The sequence below is a fragment of the Ascaphus truei genome, chromosome 1, assembly GCF_040206685.1.
Source record: "Ascaphus truei isolate aAscTru1 chromosome 1, aAscTru1.hap1, whole genome shotgun sequence".
Taxonomy (NCBI): Eukaryota; Metazoa; Chordata; class Amphibia; order Anura; family Ascaphidae; genus Ascaphus; species Ascaphus truei.
In genome coordinates this window covers 505,889,697-505,906,651 of record NC_134483.1, presented here as the reverse complement: position 1 = coordinate 505,906,651, position 16,955 = coordinate 505,889,697, and the positions used below count along the sequence as shown (strand labels likewise).

The 16,955-nt window shown below is 38.7% G+C and overlaps 1 protein-coding gene across 2 annotated transcripts in view; it reads right to left on the bottom strand.

Annotated features, from left to right (window-relative positions):
- The window catches only part of SORCS2 (sortilin related VPS10 domain containing receptor 2), a 639,263-nt gene that overhangs the window by 98,625 nt on the left and 523,683 nt on the right, over window positions 1-16,955 (bottom strand). For both annotated transcript variants that reach the window (XM_075569815.1, XM_075569821.1), the window contains exon 8: window positions 13,023-13,202. In XM_075569815.1, coding sequence (XP_075425930.1) covers window positions 13,023-13,202 — 180 coding nt within the window. The remainder of the gene's footprint in view (window positions 1-13,022; window positions 13,203-16,955) is intronic.

Sequence of the window (16,955 nt, the reverse complement as noted above, 5' to 3'; positions counted from 1 at the left end):
CCTTTAATTCTCCCCGGCGAGTAGGTATGATTTGTCGTTACGCGGGGTGAATTACACCGGGGCAACCTAGTGTCCCCCAGACTCCTGGATTTCGAGCCCAAATATCCCAAATCCGTTTCCCTTATAAATATAAGGTTCCCCAATGTGTATACTTTAGTAAAGTGTACTTTATAATGTTTTAGACATTTACTATAAGACTCTATACAGTCAGCGAGGGCATCAGAATAGGTGCCGGCATGTCTTTATAGAGTCCGTAGTTCAAAGAGGAAAGGATGTCCAGAGGTGAGAAGACCATTTGGTGGATGAGGAAGGGCGAATTGCCAAGTCCGGAAGAACAAAGTGCACCCTGTGGGGACACATTTTGTAGATGCCAAACTTGGTGGAGCCTGCCCAGCGGGTGGAATGAGTTAGCTGGGAGAGATACAGCTTGTAGGCGCTTCTCCCATTGGTTAAAACATATTTCCCGCTCACCCGTCTTTTCAAGCCGGCTTGACACTCCTCCTCCTCTGAAATCAGCCCAGAGACGAGCCCCTGTTTCTATTGGTTGGCGGGGAGGAATTCCCATGCTCTGATTGGTCGCTCCTCCTTCCTCCATGCTGAACATAGCTCAACGGAGGAGAACGAGACAATTTTGTGGCTTAAGTCGATGAAGCTAGGGCGGGCTTTTCAAAGTTTATCTTTCCCAAATAGCAGAGCAACCGGCTTCATTTTGAATCTAGGAAAGTCTGCCCTGCTGAGACTGTCAGACACGAGGACCAAGTTCTCATTTGAGAACGTAGTAGACGCGGTCAGGAGTTCCTGCCGAAAACAGGAGTATTGGGACTAGGTCCCAGTCAGGAGTTTCTGCTGGACCAGAACATCCGGAATAAGGTTCCGGTCAGGGTAAGCCCTTGCAAGTGGGTGCTCTGCACCTAGGAAAGGCTAGATCTCATACCCCAGACCCCAGTAAGTATGTATATTTCTGTGTTTTATCTTTTGTTGTATTTCCGAGGTTTTGTCCAAATAAACCCCATTTTATTTCACTGCCTTGTTTTGCTTATTGACTGATCCCAGGAATATAGAGTAAATGTGTTAAGATACCTGGTCTACCGTGATACCTATCTTAAAACACACCTCCTTAATGAAGCATATGAGTAGCTCCATGGCTGATACTTTACACCTCAAACATCGACCATGGCTCCCTGCAGACGCACTTACCAGATCACCTTCCTACTGTCTCTGTACATTCTTCCTACCTACCAATACGATTGTAATCTCTTCAGGGCAGGGACTCCTTTTCCTAAATGTCAATGTTATGTCTGAAAGCACTTCTTCCCGTTATTTGTTATTTGTATTATTTGTTATTTATATGATTGTCCTGTGTATTACTGCAGGGAAGCGCTATGTACATTAATGGCGCCATATATATAAAGATATACATAAAGATATACATACAACCTGAGTACATACTGGGCTGGGTACATTATGCTAAGGCCCAAAGTAAGGTGAGAACAATGCTGAAGTAGTAGGTGGATGGCAACTTCAGCTAAAGGACAGCAAACATACTACACAAATGCTTTAATATTTATAGAAGGAGAAAATAGCTTTAATTGATATGTCCTGATTATACCAGAGAATTAAAAAAAATGAATGGAATAGCTACATCCACACATAATAAATGTAGGCTTTAGCCTTTGCATTATCATTTATATACATAAACAGACAAAGAAACAAGTCTGGTAAACTGCTTATAAATAACGTGGGCTATTCTTTTTACTACTACAGTAAATCTGTGCATATGAATGCTGAAAAAAGAATTTCTTCCAACAACTGAGTGAGAGTGCACAACTACCTGTATAATAAGAAAACCTGTCTATACAGTAGATGAGATCTATACAGATCCATTACTGCACTGTTTTTATTGCATAGTTATATGAAACAACAAGAAATAATCAATATTGAAATACGGAGTCGCATGGTGAAATATATTTAAGACAACACTAGGACAGCATAGTGAGCTGGAACAGGGGGAGAGGACGGTCAGGGTTTGCATGGATTTGGAGAAGGCAATTAGCTGCATTAAAGTGAATTAATGGTTGGATACAAACCAAGTGAGTTTTTGAAGACAGAAAAGACAGTACTGTATATATAAATGCTGGGCTGACATCCCATTCCCTAGAGGAGTCAGGCCAAGCATTTGAACATGTGACTGAACTCATTAATGGTGGCTGTGAGAATGACTTCATTATAAACCAAAGCAGCCTTAGCATAAAATAGTCTCAGATAAAATAAAGACAGATTGCAGAAATGCTTATGTTTCTATGGGAAAGTGGTGCAGTTGAGTGGATTTCCTCTTGAAGCATCAAGTTAGATATCATGAACAGAGAAGGTTTTGGAACCCAAGATGAAAGTGACCAAATGTCCATGGACCCCACGTGCTTATTAATTGTATTATTATGAATAAAGTAACAAAAGGATGCTTCTACTGTCTTGATGTAATTATCCACATTCGGAAATAAAAAAGCCAGAAAAGGCTCTGTTAAAGTACTTAAGGGGAATAAAGGCCTGACAGGAATTTGGCTCATTACTTTATCCGTAACAATCCTAAAGAGTCCCTTGTTATATCTGTGGCACAAGAAGTGACTGACACTTCTGTAGTTCTCCAAAATTGTCCTCCTAGGACTCCAGAAAGAACCTTAATATCCAGTGTTGCATTATCTAACTTTATAAAAGGGCCATCTGGAAATGTTCAAGAATGTTTTAATTAAACCCTCTTCCACAATTGTCATTGTGAATTAATTAAACTGTGTCCTCAGTATCGTATACTCAATTACGTTGTGCTATTTGAGCTGTAAACTGTAACAATATATCATTTTACCTTAGTAATAAAAGGATACATTGTAGCTGCTGAGTTACATTGACTGAAATAGCCATTATGTTAGTCACACAATCCGGATTTTTACAGATTTATAACAGGAGCACCAAACGATTGCCAGTTTAGGTAAGGATGTAGAATTATACATTGCCACATGAAATACTACATTCACACACGAGGGGGGGGGGGATGTAGTATTGCTGCTTTAAACTGCTACAGTATGCTTTATGAGAAACCCTAAAGAAGTGACTTGTTTTCATTTACACGTTCTGTATGTAAACATGACATTTATTCAGCCTAAATGTGTTGTCCCTAAAAGCACAAAAAGTAAATCGACGTGTCAGGGCTGTTGTCTACTATACGCTGGGGAGGTATATAGAACGCTTGGGACTCAAATAAAAACAATGTTTTCGCAGAAAATTCAAACTTTGGAAATAAAATATTGCAGAAAAGCCATTTAAATAAATTTTATATTTACAAGGTTTGTTTGCAGCCCTAAAGACTATAAAACAGTGCAACTTCAAACTGTCATACTGCAAATTCAAATGCTATTTTAACCACCATTTCATATCTTCATGTATAAGAAAGCTTTTGCACACCATATATTCCATAATTAGCATACAATTGTTACAAACAATAGTACAAATCGTGCATAACTTGTTTTAAGAAACATAAGAAAATTATAACCATTTTTTTAATGTGCAACCTTATAAATTCTGTAAACATATTGTCAGGAGATCAGGACAATTACACCAGGGATCAATCAGTACACTACACGGAACTGCACAGTTGAACAAAATTGATTTTATTAGAAACAGTTTCCACAAACTTCCTGTACATAAGACACACACACATACTCACCCAATTGGGGAAACAACCTAAAGTCCTAGGTGCGGGGGCCTCCATCAAGAAGCTTACCCCGATACACGTTCTTGACTTGCGCCGCAGTCCTCGGTAGTATGGGCAGCACTGCCATGCTCTCCGCTAGCTAGCAGCTTTAAATCCTCTACGTTGCATCACTCTAAACAGCTCCGGCCAACAGTGCACACACAGACCACAGCTCCACTGGATGCTCCAGACCCCTGCACTGGGTCTCCTCAGTTCCCTTTTGCTGACTCTTTTAAATCTGTTAGCATACAGTCTTCACAAAGGCTACAAGGTCCAGAATGACTCACTTGAGGCTGGGGAGAAGTGTTTATACCCCTGTCCCAATCAGGGAGATGCCAGCTAGTCTGGGTAGGAACAATAGTCCTGGTGTCTGCACACGCCCCAGACCCGGTTGATGAGATTACTAGGGTTGAAGGTGGGCCAAAAAGCCAAAAATGGCATGCCCAAATATGGTCATTAACATCCCTTACCATAGTCCACAGGATGTAGGCTGATATAGGACAATGCCCACACAATTTCCCTCTACAGTCATACAATACAGATACAGCCCCAGGTCTTACAGCTTTCTTGCAGAGCAAGTCCACTCAGCAGAGATTCCTGAACAATGAGCCTGATCACATCACAGTGTCCAAGCCTACAATACTAAACTCTGATGTGATTACAGTTCCTTTAGCAATAGACAGTTAACCCCTGCAGGTCCACTCTCTTGAATGAGCTGTACATCACTGTTTTACATACTTTAAGAATAACATACTGTATATAGGACTGGTGTAATAAACTGTACATACATAAATAAATATATCATATCATTGATCGATAGGGGTAATGGCGGGCTTAACTTTTTAAAGAAAGAGACTCTTGCTTGGTTTCACACAATACCCATAACACATTATGATCATTTTAAACTTTGCTTTTAATATTTTACAGATATGAATTGACACTAAATAAACCGCTGAAATACTCTAAAATAAAATGTATTCCAAGTTATAAAACTGACCCAAAAAAGGAAAACCCAAACTTCTCACAAATCTACGAACACATGAATGGGTCAAAATGGACATTTTATTAGAGTACTTGACTGTTGTTGGTTAATAGGGTGTCCGTTATGGTTCTTAATAGAGATTCTATAATGTTTCTAATTGTCTCGTATCCAATTGTATAAGAATGCTTCTAATAAATGTGTTATATCTCAATTTACTGGCTCCTGTTGTTATTGTTTCAGCTAGTATGATGTGGCAAGATGCTGTGGTTAGAAAATGTCATACCCATTCTATCAATTGAATTTGTCGAGCATAAATTGTTACATGTATGCAATAGATTGTTTCGACACTGCCACAAGAGAGAAGGGGTAGTAGCTATGAGTCGGGAAAAGAGGATAGTGTATATACAAGTGAACTATATACAGACTTTAAAATGAGGCAGCCAGCCAAAATAAGTCACCTATAAGTGGGTAAATTAAGGTTATAATACCAAATGTTGATTACTTTCTGGTATCTATATTTTATACAGTGATATCTGTTGGATGTTAGTCTATCAATTAGACATACACAACCTTATCAAGCTCAAAACCTTAACCCACAAAATTATATATGTATAGAGTATATTTATTTGTGCCAATAGGAGTATTAAGCATGGGAAGTATATATATATATATATATATATATATATATATTTTTTTTTTTGCACAATTGTTTCATTATATTTATATAGGCACTTCTGGGTTTATACCAGTTTTAATAGCACTATAGCTCACACATACTGTATAGTGATCCTAAATGGTAACCCCTTCGGCAACGCATACATGTCACACGTCCCATGCTATAGGCTATATTATTGTTTTGTTTCCTATTTCCTCAAAGTAGTGGAAGAAATACAGAAGCCACAGTATAACATTGGCAGTATAGGATCTGCTGACGGTGTTACCATGACGTGGTTGCAGGTTTAATGTTTTGGGCAAAGGATTGAACGAAATGAGCCATACTTATGTGACAAAAAAATCATACAAACAGTAGTAATGAACGGATACAAAATTCATATTGCATGTGCATTGATAATTCTTTTTCTATTGTTTGTCTATCAAAAACATAGAACATGTATTGGAGCAGCCCCAGGAAGACTATCCCACATAAACTCTATATACTGTAGATGTGAGCCCACTAGTATATAGTTCTTACTATCAAATGAGTATAGAGCAAAGTAGACAGTTACAAAGTGTATCACTGCTCCAGTCAAATTACAAGGAATGTACTTAGAACGGAGGTACAGGGGGAAAAAATTAATTTTTGTTTGGTCTACAGTATTTCCCCTTCAGTTCTCCCCCTCTCATTAATGTTGTTTTCTCCCCACTCATTTTTTCTGTCTCTGTTGGTCAAGAGACAGAGAGAGCAGACTTGTCACAGTCACTAAATCTGCTAAGAACTACACTAACAAAGACAGACAGGACTGCCAGAGGAAAGATCTGTTTGTTTAAGTTGTGGAATATTGATAGACTGATTACAGTCACTAGAGCTAATAATCATAACCTCAATAAAATAGCCTGCATCCAACTAATGTCATAATCTGTTTCATGTGTAATCACACATAGTTAAGGCAGAGTGTTCCATGTGCCTCAGCACCACACAGAGACAGAGTCCCATGCTGACTGCGCTATACGCTCATCACTACGGAAGTGGCATCAGAGTGCTGACCAATGCGCGTTTCTCGTAAATACACTTCTTTCAGGGGAGTGATGATGTCGCAGACTTTTGTTTGGTTTCTAACCCACTCATTCTTTTTCCTGTCTCTTCTGGGTAATACCCAGCATTCAAATGTAGCAGATGTTATTGCTCACACTGGTGTGTTGTGGCTTAACACATACAACATGCAAGCAGGAGCAGACATCATTGTGTCTGCATTAGCCACGTGAGAAAAAGGGGCAGGCCAACCCATTGAATGAAATAATGTGTGCTACATCTGCACATATCACCATACTACTGTGAGTTGTCTGAAGCTTCTGAATTATCTTTGCATTTAGAGTCCAAGTTTCCCATCCATACTGTACGTGAGCGTGTTATGAATACACTGGGCGGAAATTTTCCTCTCAGGCACAGTGGAAGGTTCTCTTGAGAGATTGTCTTGTTTACTCCAAATGGGCTCAAGGCCATCTTGCTTCTCCTATTGAATGTATTATAAAAGATTTGATTAATTGTTACTTGCCGGCCAAGGTAGAAATAGCCATTGACTAGTTATATTCTGTTTATTTGGGTCTTTGCAGTGTTGACACATTTGTTGGAAATATATATAAATATGTCACTTTTTTACCCACCATAACTTAACCAATGTAGGGTGGATGCCTATCCAAGCTTCAAATTGCAAAGCCAGTATAACCAGGCTCACACTGATGAGACCCAACAGGTCAAAATAGCTGTCTGTGAGTAGGGTTACTGGCTATACATCTTAACCCAGGCTATGCTAAAAGCTGTGCAATGCAGTAAGCATAAGCTTATAGCGGTCCATGTCAAAATACGATTTGAGCAAAAGGTGGCACTGTGTGCTCATTTGCATGTCCATTCCCAGAATCTCTTGCTGCAGCAGAGGAAGCACTGTATGCTTGGCGATAATGGTGAAAGGCAGGGTTGCCGACCTGCCTAAGACATGTAAATGTGCTAACAAGTGATCTTTTTATTTGTTGTACATATATATATATATATATATATATATATATATCAAATAAAAAGATAACTTGTGAGCACATTCACATGTCTTAGGCAGGTTGGCAACCCTGCCTGTCACCATTATCGCCCATATACAGTGCTTCCACTGCAGCAAGGGATTCTGGGAAATGACATGCAAATGAGCACACCGTGTCACCTTTTGTCTGAAATACCATTGTTACATGGAGCCCATATAAGCTAATGCTCACTGTTAACACAGCTTTAAAGCACAGCATGGGAATCAGATGCAAAGTCAGCTAAACCATTCACAGACATGTTTCAACCTTAATGCATATCATCAGTGTGAAGTTGGTTGTACTGCTGGCTTTAGGTCGAAACAGCTGTCTGTGGGTGGTTTTCTGGGTATGCACCTTAACCCTGGCTGTGCTCAAAGCTGTGACCATGCAGCAAGCTTAAGCCTATAGGGAATCATGTTAAAAATGGTTTTTGAAGCAAAAAGTGGCACTGCGTGCTCATTTGCATGTCATTTCCCAGAATCCCTTGCTGCAGTGGAAGTGCTGTGTGCTGGGTGATAATGGTGAAGGGCGGGGTTGCAGACCTGCCTTAGACATGCAGATGAGCATACAGTTATATTTACATATTTGCATATATATATATATATATATATATATATATATATATATATATATATATATATAAAGCAGAAAATAGCCGTGTTAGTCCAGTTGCGATAGTGCAGAATAAATGAGTTCTTCAGTATTAGGTGATACCTTTTTTATTGGACTAACAATTTATGTCATAGGACAAGCTTTCGAGAGTTCTCCTCTCTCCTTCAGGTCAAGCAATACTGATATACAAAGGATTCAATGGCTAAAGCAATGTAGAGAGAGGAAGAAAAAAAACAACAGATATTTACTGTAGATAAGGTAGGGTGTTAAGTGTTTGAAGCCAGGGGACAGTGTCAAAGAAAGGTGGGGAGGGAAAGGGATGCTGGGGGGGAGAGAAAGTGTGGATAAGAATTGAGGCAAGCAGGATAATTACAAACAATTTTGATAGGGTGTGAGAAAACCTATGTCCGCATTAAGTCCTTTGGTTTTGGTGTCAAAGAGTCTTATCATTCTGAGTTCAAATGTTTTCCGTTCTTGGGTGCTTTTAAACATTCCATTGAGGATTTTGATTTTTAAATCATTTATGGAATGATCTGTTGTGAGAAGTGATGTCCCACAGGTGAGCAGCATCTTCCTTCTTCGTGATGGAGTATAGAGTGTCTGTGCATATTCATTCTTCCTTGTAGTTTTTGGCTGGTTTCCCCAATGTAGCAACCTTGGTCACATTTGTTGCACTGAATCATATACACTATATTTCTGGATGTGCAGCTGTATGATCCTTTAACTTTGAATGTTCTATGGTTGTGACTGGCTGTGGGATCTTGGCAAATGTGTTTGCAGAGTTTGCAGCGTTTGTTGCTGCACAGTTTTGTGCCATTATCCATGTCTTTAAAATCGTTGTGAAGTTTTCTGCTGACTAATTTCTGTTTGAGGTTTGGTGGTTGCCGGAATGCAAGAATGGGAGGTTTGGGAAAGATTTCTTTTAATGTCGCATCCTCTGTCAGCATGGGTTGCAGATCTTTGATTATTTTTCGTATACCCTCTAGGGTAGGGTTGTATGTGGTCACTAATGGTATGCGTGTGGTAGGTTCTTTCTGTATTGTAGCAGGTGTTCTCGTGGGGCTTTTAGTGCAGATTTAATAGTTTTGGCAATGGTCTTTGGTTTGTATCCCTTCTGTCAGAACGATTCGGTCAGGGTTGTGAGATGCCTGTTTCTGTCTTCAGTGTCAGAGCATATGCAGTGGTATCTTATAGCCTGGCTGTGTATGATACCTTGTTTTGTATGAGTGGGATGGAAGCTGGAGTTGTGGAGGTAACTGCATCTGTCAGTTGGTTTCTTGTATACAGATGTGTGTAGTTTGCCATCTTTCAGTGTTACTGTAGTATCTAGAAAGTTTATTAGGTTTGCCTTGATAAAGGACCTACCGGTCCGAAACACATAGGAGGTGCGTTTTTGTCCCCATGAGGGTTCTGATATCAGTCATGTACTGAAATAAAGGACTTTGAACTTTTTATTCCACCTGGCTCCCTGGTTGTGCGCCATTTGCTGTTTGCTGCTGGTACTGTAGTATGTAGAAAGTATACTAGGTTTGCCGAATAATCCATTTTTAGTTTAATTGATGGATGGAATGAGTTCAGGGACTTGTGGAATTGTTTTAGGTTTTCTTCACCCTCTGTCCATATTATAAACAGGTCATCAATGTATCTGTAGTATTTGTAGGGTTTGTAGAGGCATGTAGTTAGGAATCTTTGTTCAAGATTTGCCATGAAAAGATTGGCATATTGCGGTGCCATCTTGGTACCCATTGCAGTCCTCATTAGTTGTAGGTACATTTCCTTGTTGAAGCTGAAGTAGTTGTGTGTGAGGATATATTTATATGTAAAACATTGATACTGTTAATTTAGTGCAGAAATTGGGGAATACTGTACTGTTCTGGTTATTATTATGCTAACATGTAAAGCAAGGATACTGCCAGTCTGTAATGCCTGAAAGCCACGTTCGAACCCACGCTGAAATCTTCACACATGACTGTTGGTTATTATGTGAGTGAGAGACAGATGCCACATAAAATCAACTTACAGTATGAGAGCTGTCAATTTTTTGCATGGAGATTTAAATTATATTTAAGGAGAGTGAACTTTGGGCAGCTGGTATTTTATAGATGTTCCAAGTATAATTACACAGCGCAGCATGTTTCTTTTCTTTAGAGATGGAATGTGATTTCTAGCTAAAACATGAGCCACACTGTTGCATACCTTCATTTACTTTGTATTTTTACCCTTTGCCTACATATTGTGTTTAATAGTTGATATTGATTGTTTCATATTTCCTGAAAATAACACAAAAAGTTACCAAGTCAAGTTTACTAGATGTATTGAACTCCTACACTGCAAGTGAAGAGATACCATAATTGGGGATAACTGGTCTATACCAGAATGTCATCTCAAATAACAGTAACAGAATTATAAGTGTAAATAGATATACTTGGTCACAATATACACATATAGTATACTGTGTGTGTGTGTGTGTGTGTGTATATATATATAAATATATATATATATATATATATATATATATATATCTCTCAAATGGAAATATTACTGTATCCTCATTTGCATGTCTTAGACAGGTCTGCAACCCCGCCTTTCACCATTATCACCCAGCACACAGTGCTTCCACTGCAGCAAGGGATTCTGGGAAATTACATGCAAATGAGCACACAGTGCCACATTTTGCTTCAAAACCATATAACATGGTCCTCTATAAGCTTATGATTGCCGCATTTCATAGCTTTCAGCACAGTCTGGGTTAAGATGCATAGCCAGTAAACCCACCCACAGACAGCTGTTTCGACCTTAATGGGTCTCATAAGTGCGGGGTTGGTTATACTGGCTTTGCAAAATGAAGCATAGGATAGGTTTTACCATACTTAGTAAAGTTATGGTGGGTAAAAAAAGTGACAAAAACCCTCCACAGTAAAGCATATAGCAAATGGAAATATTACTGTATGCTCATTTACATGTCTTAGACAGGTCTGCAACCCTGCCTTTCACCATTATCACCCAGCACACAGCACTTCCACTGCAGCAAGGGATTCTCTGAGAACCTTAGAACTAGCAGTCATCCTTCCAAAATCTCTCCAAGAACAAACCAGCAAATCATCTAGGATGTCACAAAGAACCCCAGAGTAACAACCAAGGATCTGCAGGCCACTCTCACGTTGGCTAATCTGAGTGTTTATGACTCAACTATCAGAAAAAGATTGAGAAAGAATGGCGTTCATAGTATAGTCAGGAGGAAACCACTGCTCTCTAAAAAGAGCATTGCTGCCGTCAGAAGTTCGCCAAAGAGCACATAGATGATCCACATTGCTGAGCCACTGATTAAGCCCCCTGTGCTGAAGCAGGGATGTGCTGAAAACCTGAACTCTTGGGGGTTGTGAGGACTGGAGTTGAGCTAAACAGTGGCTTGTACAGGTAAATCTTCCCGTTTCCTTTCTCATTATCTTTATTGGCCTCTAACAGGGACAGGGTTTACTAGAGGTTACAGGAAAGACTACACTGACCAGCATTCCCCTATTCAGAGATCTCCATTATTTCCAAGGAAACCAAGACAGCCAAGTGTTTCCTTTGGGCATGATTAGATTTCAACGAGTAACCCAACTACACTGTTAAGTGTTTCACAAAATGTTTTTGTAGATGAAGAGTGATTGAAGCTAAGCTTTTTTTCTTGAAAAATAATATGATGAATAGCTCTTTTACAGAATAAAACTGGGGAAGTCTTAAAAACTCATACTATTGCTTCTATGGAAATCTCATGCATAAGATGCTTGTAATAAAAGTAATGGTCCTGGATAAAGGAAGTGTTTCTTATTCCTGGATCACATGCTGTAAGGTGAGCTTGAATTCAGAGAACCTTTTATGCACAAATGCACATAACAATCCTTTTTTATTATGTCATTATCTTATATGGCTGTTTGGCAAGTACTAACCAAATTGTGTGTATTTTTATGCAGCAGCCCTTCTGACACTAAAGAGGTTAACTTTCTCTGCCCTACAGTATTCCCCTGTCTAATATAAATGTAAAGGGTTGGAGTTAGGAGAGCTATAAATAGCAGGTTCTCTAGTGTAATACCAGGAATAACTTGGGTGTGAATTCAGGATCGCGAAACCAGTTACATGCACTGAAGTCAAATCCACCTTAGGCAGAGTACGGATGTATAAAGCAAATTAGGTCTATAGACAGAGCTGGGGTCAGCACTAAGAGGTGTTAGACCTATCATTCCATGAAGGATTTGGTGCCCCTGGTAAAGATGTTCTTGGATCACTAACATAACACCATTAGGCAGGATCGTGGGATTTACCTGTCAGAAGCAATTGGTTTGTTTGGACTTTCTTCAGTAGATAATGTTTTTATTAAATAGTTCCTGGTGCCTAGCGGTCTTTCTTCCTACCCGGCCCAGGTCTAGCACACCTGCCACTGCTATCTCAGTTAAAGGACTGTCAATACTCATTCTAAAACCTCAGAAAAACTATCCGTACCAGGAGGGTGTTACATTTATAAATGACAAAACAGGGTGTTTATTAAAAATAATTAATGTTATCAATAAGCTACTTTTTTAAAGGTGCCCCTTTTCAGTGTAGATGTGAGCCGTATCATTACCCCATGAGTTGCACATGCATCTATGGCCTCAAATGCCTATTGTGATGTTAAGTCACCGTCAGTGTCATGTTATGTCACTTAACCTCAAATTAGGAAGGTACGTTGAGATCCTTTTGCCAAAACCTACGACTGGGGCAAACAAGGCTTCCCATGTGCAAAGATCTCCTTCTATACATTGAAATTAAGAGACACGTTTGAAATATCACAATAGTAGATTTGGTTTAAAGGTAAACGCTGTTGCGTGTAAGACTTTCTTCATAAACACTTGCGACTACATTAGACTGTATTTTGTCACTACAGTATCACAGTCTAAGCAAATATCAAGTGCCTTGTATTGTAACCTGATAAGATCATACCTCAAGAATGTCTATGAGGACACTCTCTTCTGGTTGCTTCGTACTCCTCACATTTTCCAGAACAATGGAATAATAGACACCTTGTGGGTCTGACTGGTACAAGTTGTAAGTGTCTGTCTGGTACCATTCTTGAACTGCAATAAACACTTGGTTTTCATCTGTGCTGATTACCTGTAAATCCTGGGGAAATAATAAATCATGTGAGTAACGGGGAAAAAAGTGTGTAAGATAGGATGGTCTCACTTCCTTAAGCTACTCTGGTATGATTTTACATAGTTACATTAGTAGATGAGGATGAAAAATGGCATGTGTCCATCAAGTTCAACCTATGCTAAATTTAGACGACAGACACGTATCTTATATTTACAATTTACAGTATATTTATCAAGAAGAAGGTAAACAAAAAACCCCAGTGAAACATCATCCAATGCTGTCTCAGTAGGGAAAAATTAATTCCTCCCTGGCTCCAAATAATGGCAATCAGATTTCTCCCTGGAGCAACAACCTTCCCATGTTTACTTATTTGGTATATCCTTGTATACCATTTTCTTTCTAAAAATATGTCTAACCTTTTCTCAAAGATATCTATTGTATCTGCCATCACAGTCTCCATGGGTAATTAATTCAACATTTTAACTGCCTTTACTGTAAAGAAAACGTTCCTTTGTCGGTGGTGAAATCTCCTTTCCTCCAATCTTAAGGGATGACCCTTGTTGTTTCTACTTCCCTTGGGATTAATAATTATTTTGAAAGCTCCTTGTATTGACCCTGAAAATATTTGTATATAGTTAGCATATCCCCTCTTAGACACCTCTTTTCTAATGTAAAAAAAAAAAACGAAATTAGCTAACCTCTGCTTATGCTGTATGTCAGATTTTCGATCCCCTTTATTAACTTGGTAGGTTTTTTCTGCACCCCCTTCCATCTTTTACCTGTTTAATGCAAGATAAGATCTTATTTGCCTTTGCAGCTACTGCATGCCATTGGGCACTATTGTTAAGCCTGCTGTCTACAAGCACTCCAAAATCCTTCCCATCAATGATTGACTTAATTTTGCCCCATTTAATTTGTACCGTAAGTTGTCTGTGTATTCTTGTTTTCCAAATACATAACCTTACATTTATCTATATTAAACCTCATTTGCCATTTACCTGCCCAAGTTTCCAATCTATCCAAGTTTTTCTGGGGAGAAATTACATCCTGCTCTGATTTTACTACCTTACACAATTTAGTGTCACCAGCAAAGGTGGAGACTTTGCTTTCTATGCCAACCTCAAGGTCATTAATAAACAGGTTAAAAAGCAGGGGTCCAAGTACCGATCCTTGAGATACTCCAGTACAACTTTAGCCCAACCCGAAAAGGTTTAATTTATGACAACTATCTGTTGTCTAGCCTTCAACTAGTTTTCAATCCAGGTGCAAATATTTTTACAGAGTCCAATTTCCTTTATTTTGTACACGAACCTTGTGTGGAACTGTATCAAAAGTATTTTCAAATTCTAAGTAGACCATATCAACTGCATTACCCTGGTCTAAATTCCTACTTACCACCTCAAATAAACTAATAAGGTTAGTTTAACACGACCTACCGTATCCTTCATAAATTCATGCTGAGTATTAGTAATAATTTTGTTTCCATTACAGTATGTGTTCCTGAATATTATCCTGTACTAATCCTTCAAGTAGCTTCTCCAATATTGATGTTAGGCTTACTGGTCTGTATTTCCCCGGTTGTGATTTATCTCCCTTTTTAAATATAGGCACAAAGTCTAATCTACATCAATCGTGTGGTAATGTGCCTGTGCAAATGGAGTTCTTGACGATTAAATGTAATGGTTGGACTATTACTGAATTTAGCTCCATAAGAACTTTTGGGTTCATGCAATCAGGGCCAGGTGCTTTATTTACTTGAATTTATCAAGCCGCCGATGCACTTCTTCCTCAGTTAACCACTTGTTTGTTAATATACTGTAGGGGTTGTGGCTTCCTCCTGTGGCACTATTTTTGCAATTGATTCCTCCCTGGTAAATACACAGGCTAAGAATGCATTTCATACCGCTGCTTTTTCTGAAAAGGTCCTAAAGTCTCTTTTCTAATCTTCTTGTTATTAATGTACTTAAATAACTTTTTAGGGTTGATCTTACTTTCTATTACAATCCTTTTTTTCATTTTACATTTTTGCTCATTTGATTGCCCTTTTTCAACGTATGTTACATTCCTTATCATTCTGATAGGATTCCTCTTTCCCTTCTGACTTTAAGAATGTACCATAAATGCCTGCCTCTTCCTTTCCATTTCCTCCCCTACCTGTTTATGTAGCCACATTGGTTGAGACTTGTTTATTTTATATTTATTACCCAAGGGTATACACTGATAAGTGCACTTTTCTAACAAAGTTTTAAAGACTAAAAACAAAAAAGATGGCCGTCTTCTGGCGCGTGGACCAAGTGGATAAATGTAACGAAAAAGAGAAACAACATTGGTGTAACACTGAACCAAAAGGGTTAAGTGGAGGGTTAAGTGGAGAGGTGAAGCAGATAGTTCCACCATTTTGGTCCAGTGGGGCGGACATCACTGGACTCCAGAAGATGAAGGAAGATACCCTATCGAACCCCATGAACTCCGGTAACGTGAACAACTGGAGGAGGAGGAACAGAGACCATCCGTGTGCTGAAAAGACTTGTATTTAAATGCACAAATTACAAAAGGCATTTATTCATCTTAAATATGTTACTCCAAGGAGAGTTTGGAAGGCCAGTCTCCTTTAATTTGACCACTTTCAAACAAGATATTATCTACTTTGATATACAAGTAAGTGCCATTTTTCAAAGATACTGTTGTAAAGTCTGACTTTTGGTTCAGTGTTACACCACTGTTGCGCCAGAGGACGTCCAACTTTTTCGTTTTCCAATTTTCTTAGAGGGGCGAGTAAATCCCTCCCCTTGGGACTTCAGAAGTGGACACCATTTGCTTGTGACCACCATCGGAGATCAGAGACCATTTGGTTCTGACCACCATCAGAAACTGTTCAGTTGGACACCCAATCTGTATGTACACGTTTATGTCTCTTTAAGGTATTTGTTATTTTGTTATTTCGTGTATATAAGTAGTTGGGTGCTAGTGCTTGTTTATCTTTTTCACAATGTTTTAAAGACTGACCATTTATCCTTCACATTTTTCCTGCAAAAATGTTATCCCAATTTTTTCCTTGTAGATTATTCCCCGGTTTATTAAAATCTGCCTGTCTAAACTGTCTTTTTGTTGAACCCATAAAACACGTTTTTGATAATTTATTTCAAATGAGACCATGTTATGATCACCGTTTGCCAAATGTTCCCGACTTGACTATTTGTTATTACTTTTATATTGTTTTATATTACCAAGTCTAATATTGCCCCTCTCCTAGTTGGTTCCTCAATAACTTTGGTCATGTAACTGTCTTTTCGCATACCCCAAAATCTGTTTTCTTTAGATATAATGCTAATCTCATTGCTCCAGTCTATGTCTGGATAATTAAAATCACCCATTATGAAAACACAACCTAGTTTTGATGCCTTCTCCATTTGCAAAAGTATTTTGGCTTCCTCTATCTCACATATATTTGGTGGTTTATAGCATATCCCTACAAACATTTTCTTTCCACTTTTATTTACACAGCTAATTTCTATCCACAAGGTCTCTACATTTTCATAATTCCCTTCATAAACATCTTCCCTTACAATAGGTTTAAAATCCAGTTTAATATATAAACGTACTCTACCACTAGATAAGGGGCAATTTTTTTTCTCCAGATTTTTTTCTGCTTCAGAGAGCAACCTGTTTCTGATCAGACTATTAGGAATCAAAACACGGATAAAATAGGGAGAGAGGAGAGAACCTTTCAAATTTTATGTGTGGCCAGTTGTATATATATCCCGTCAAACGTCCAACCAA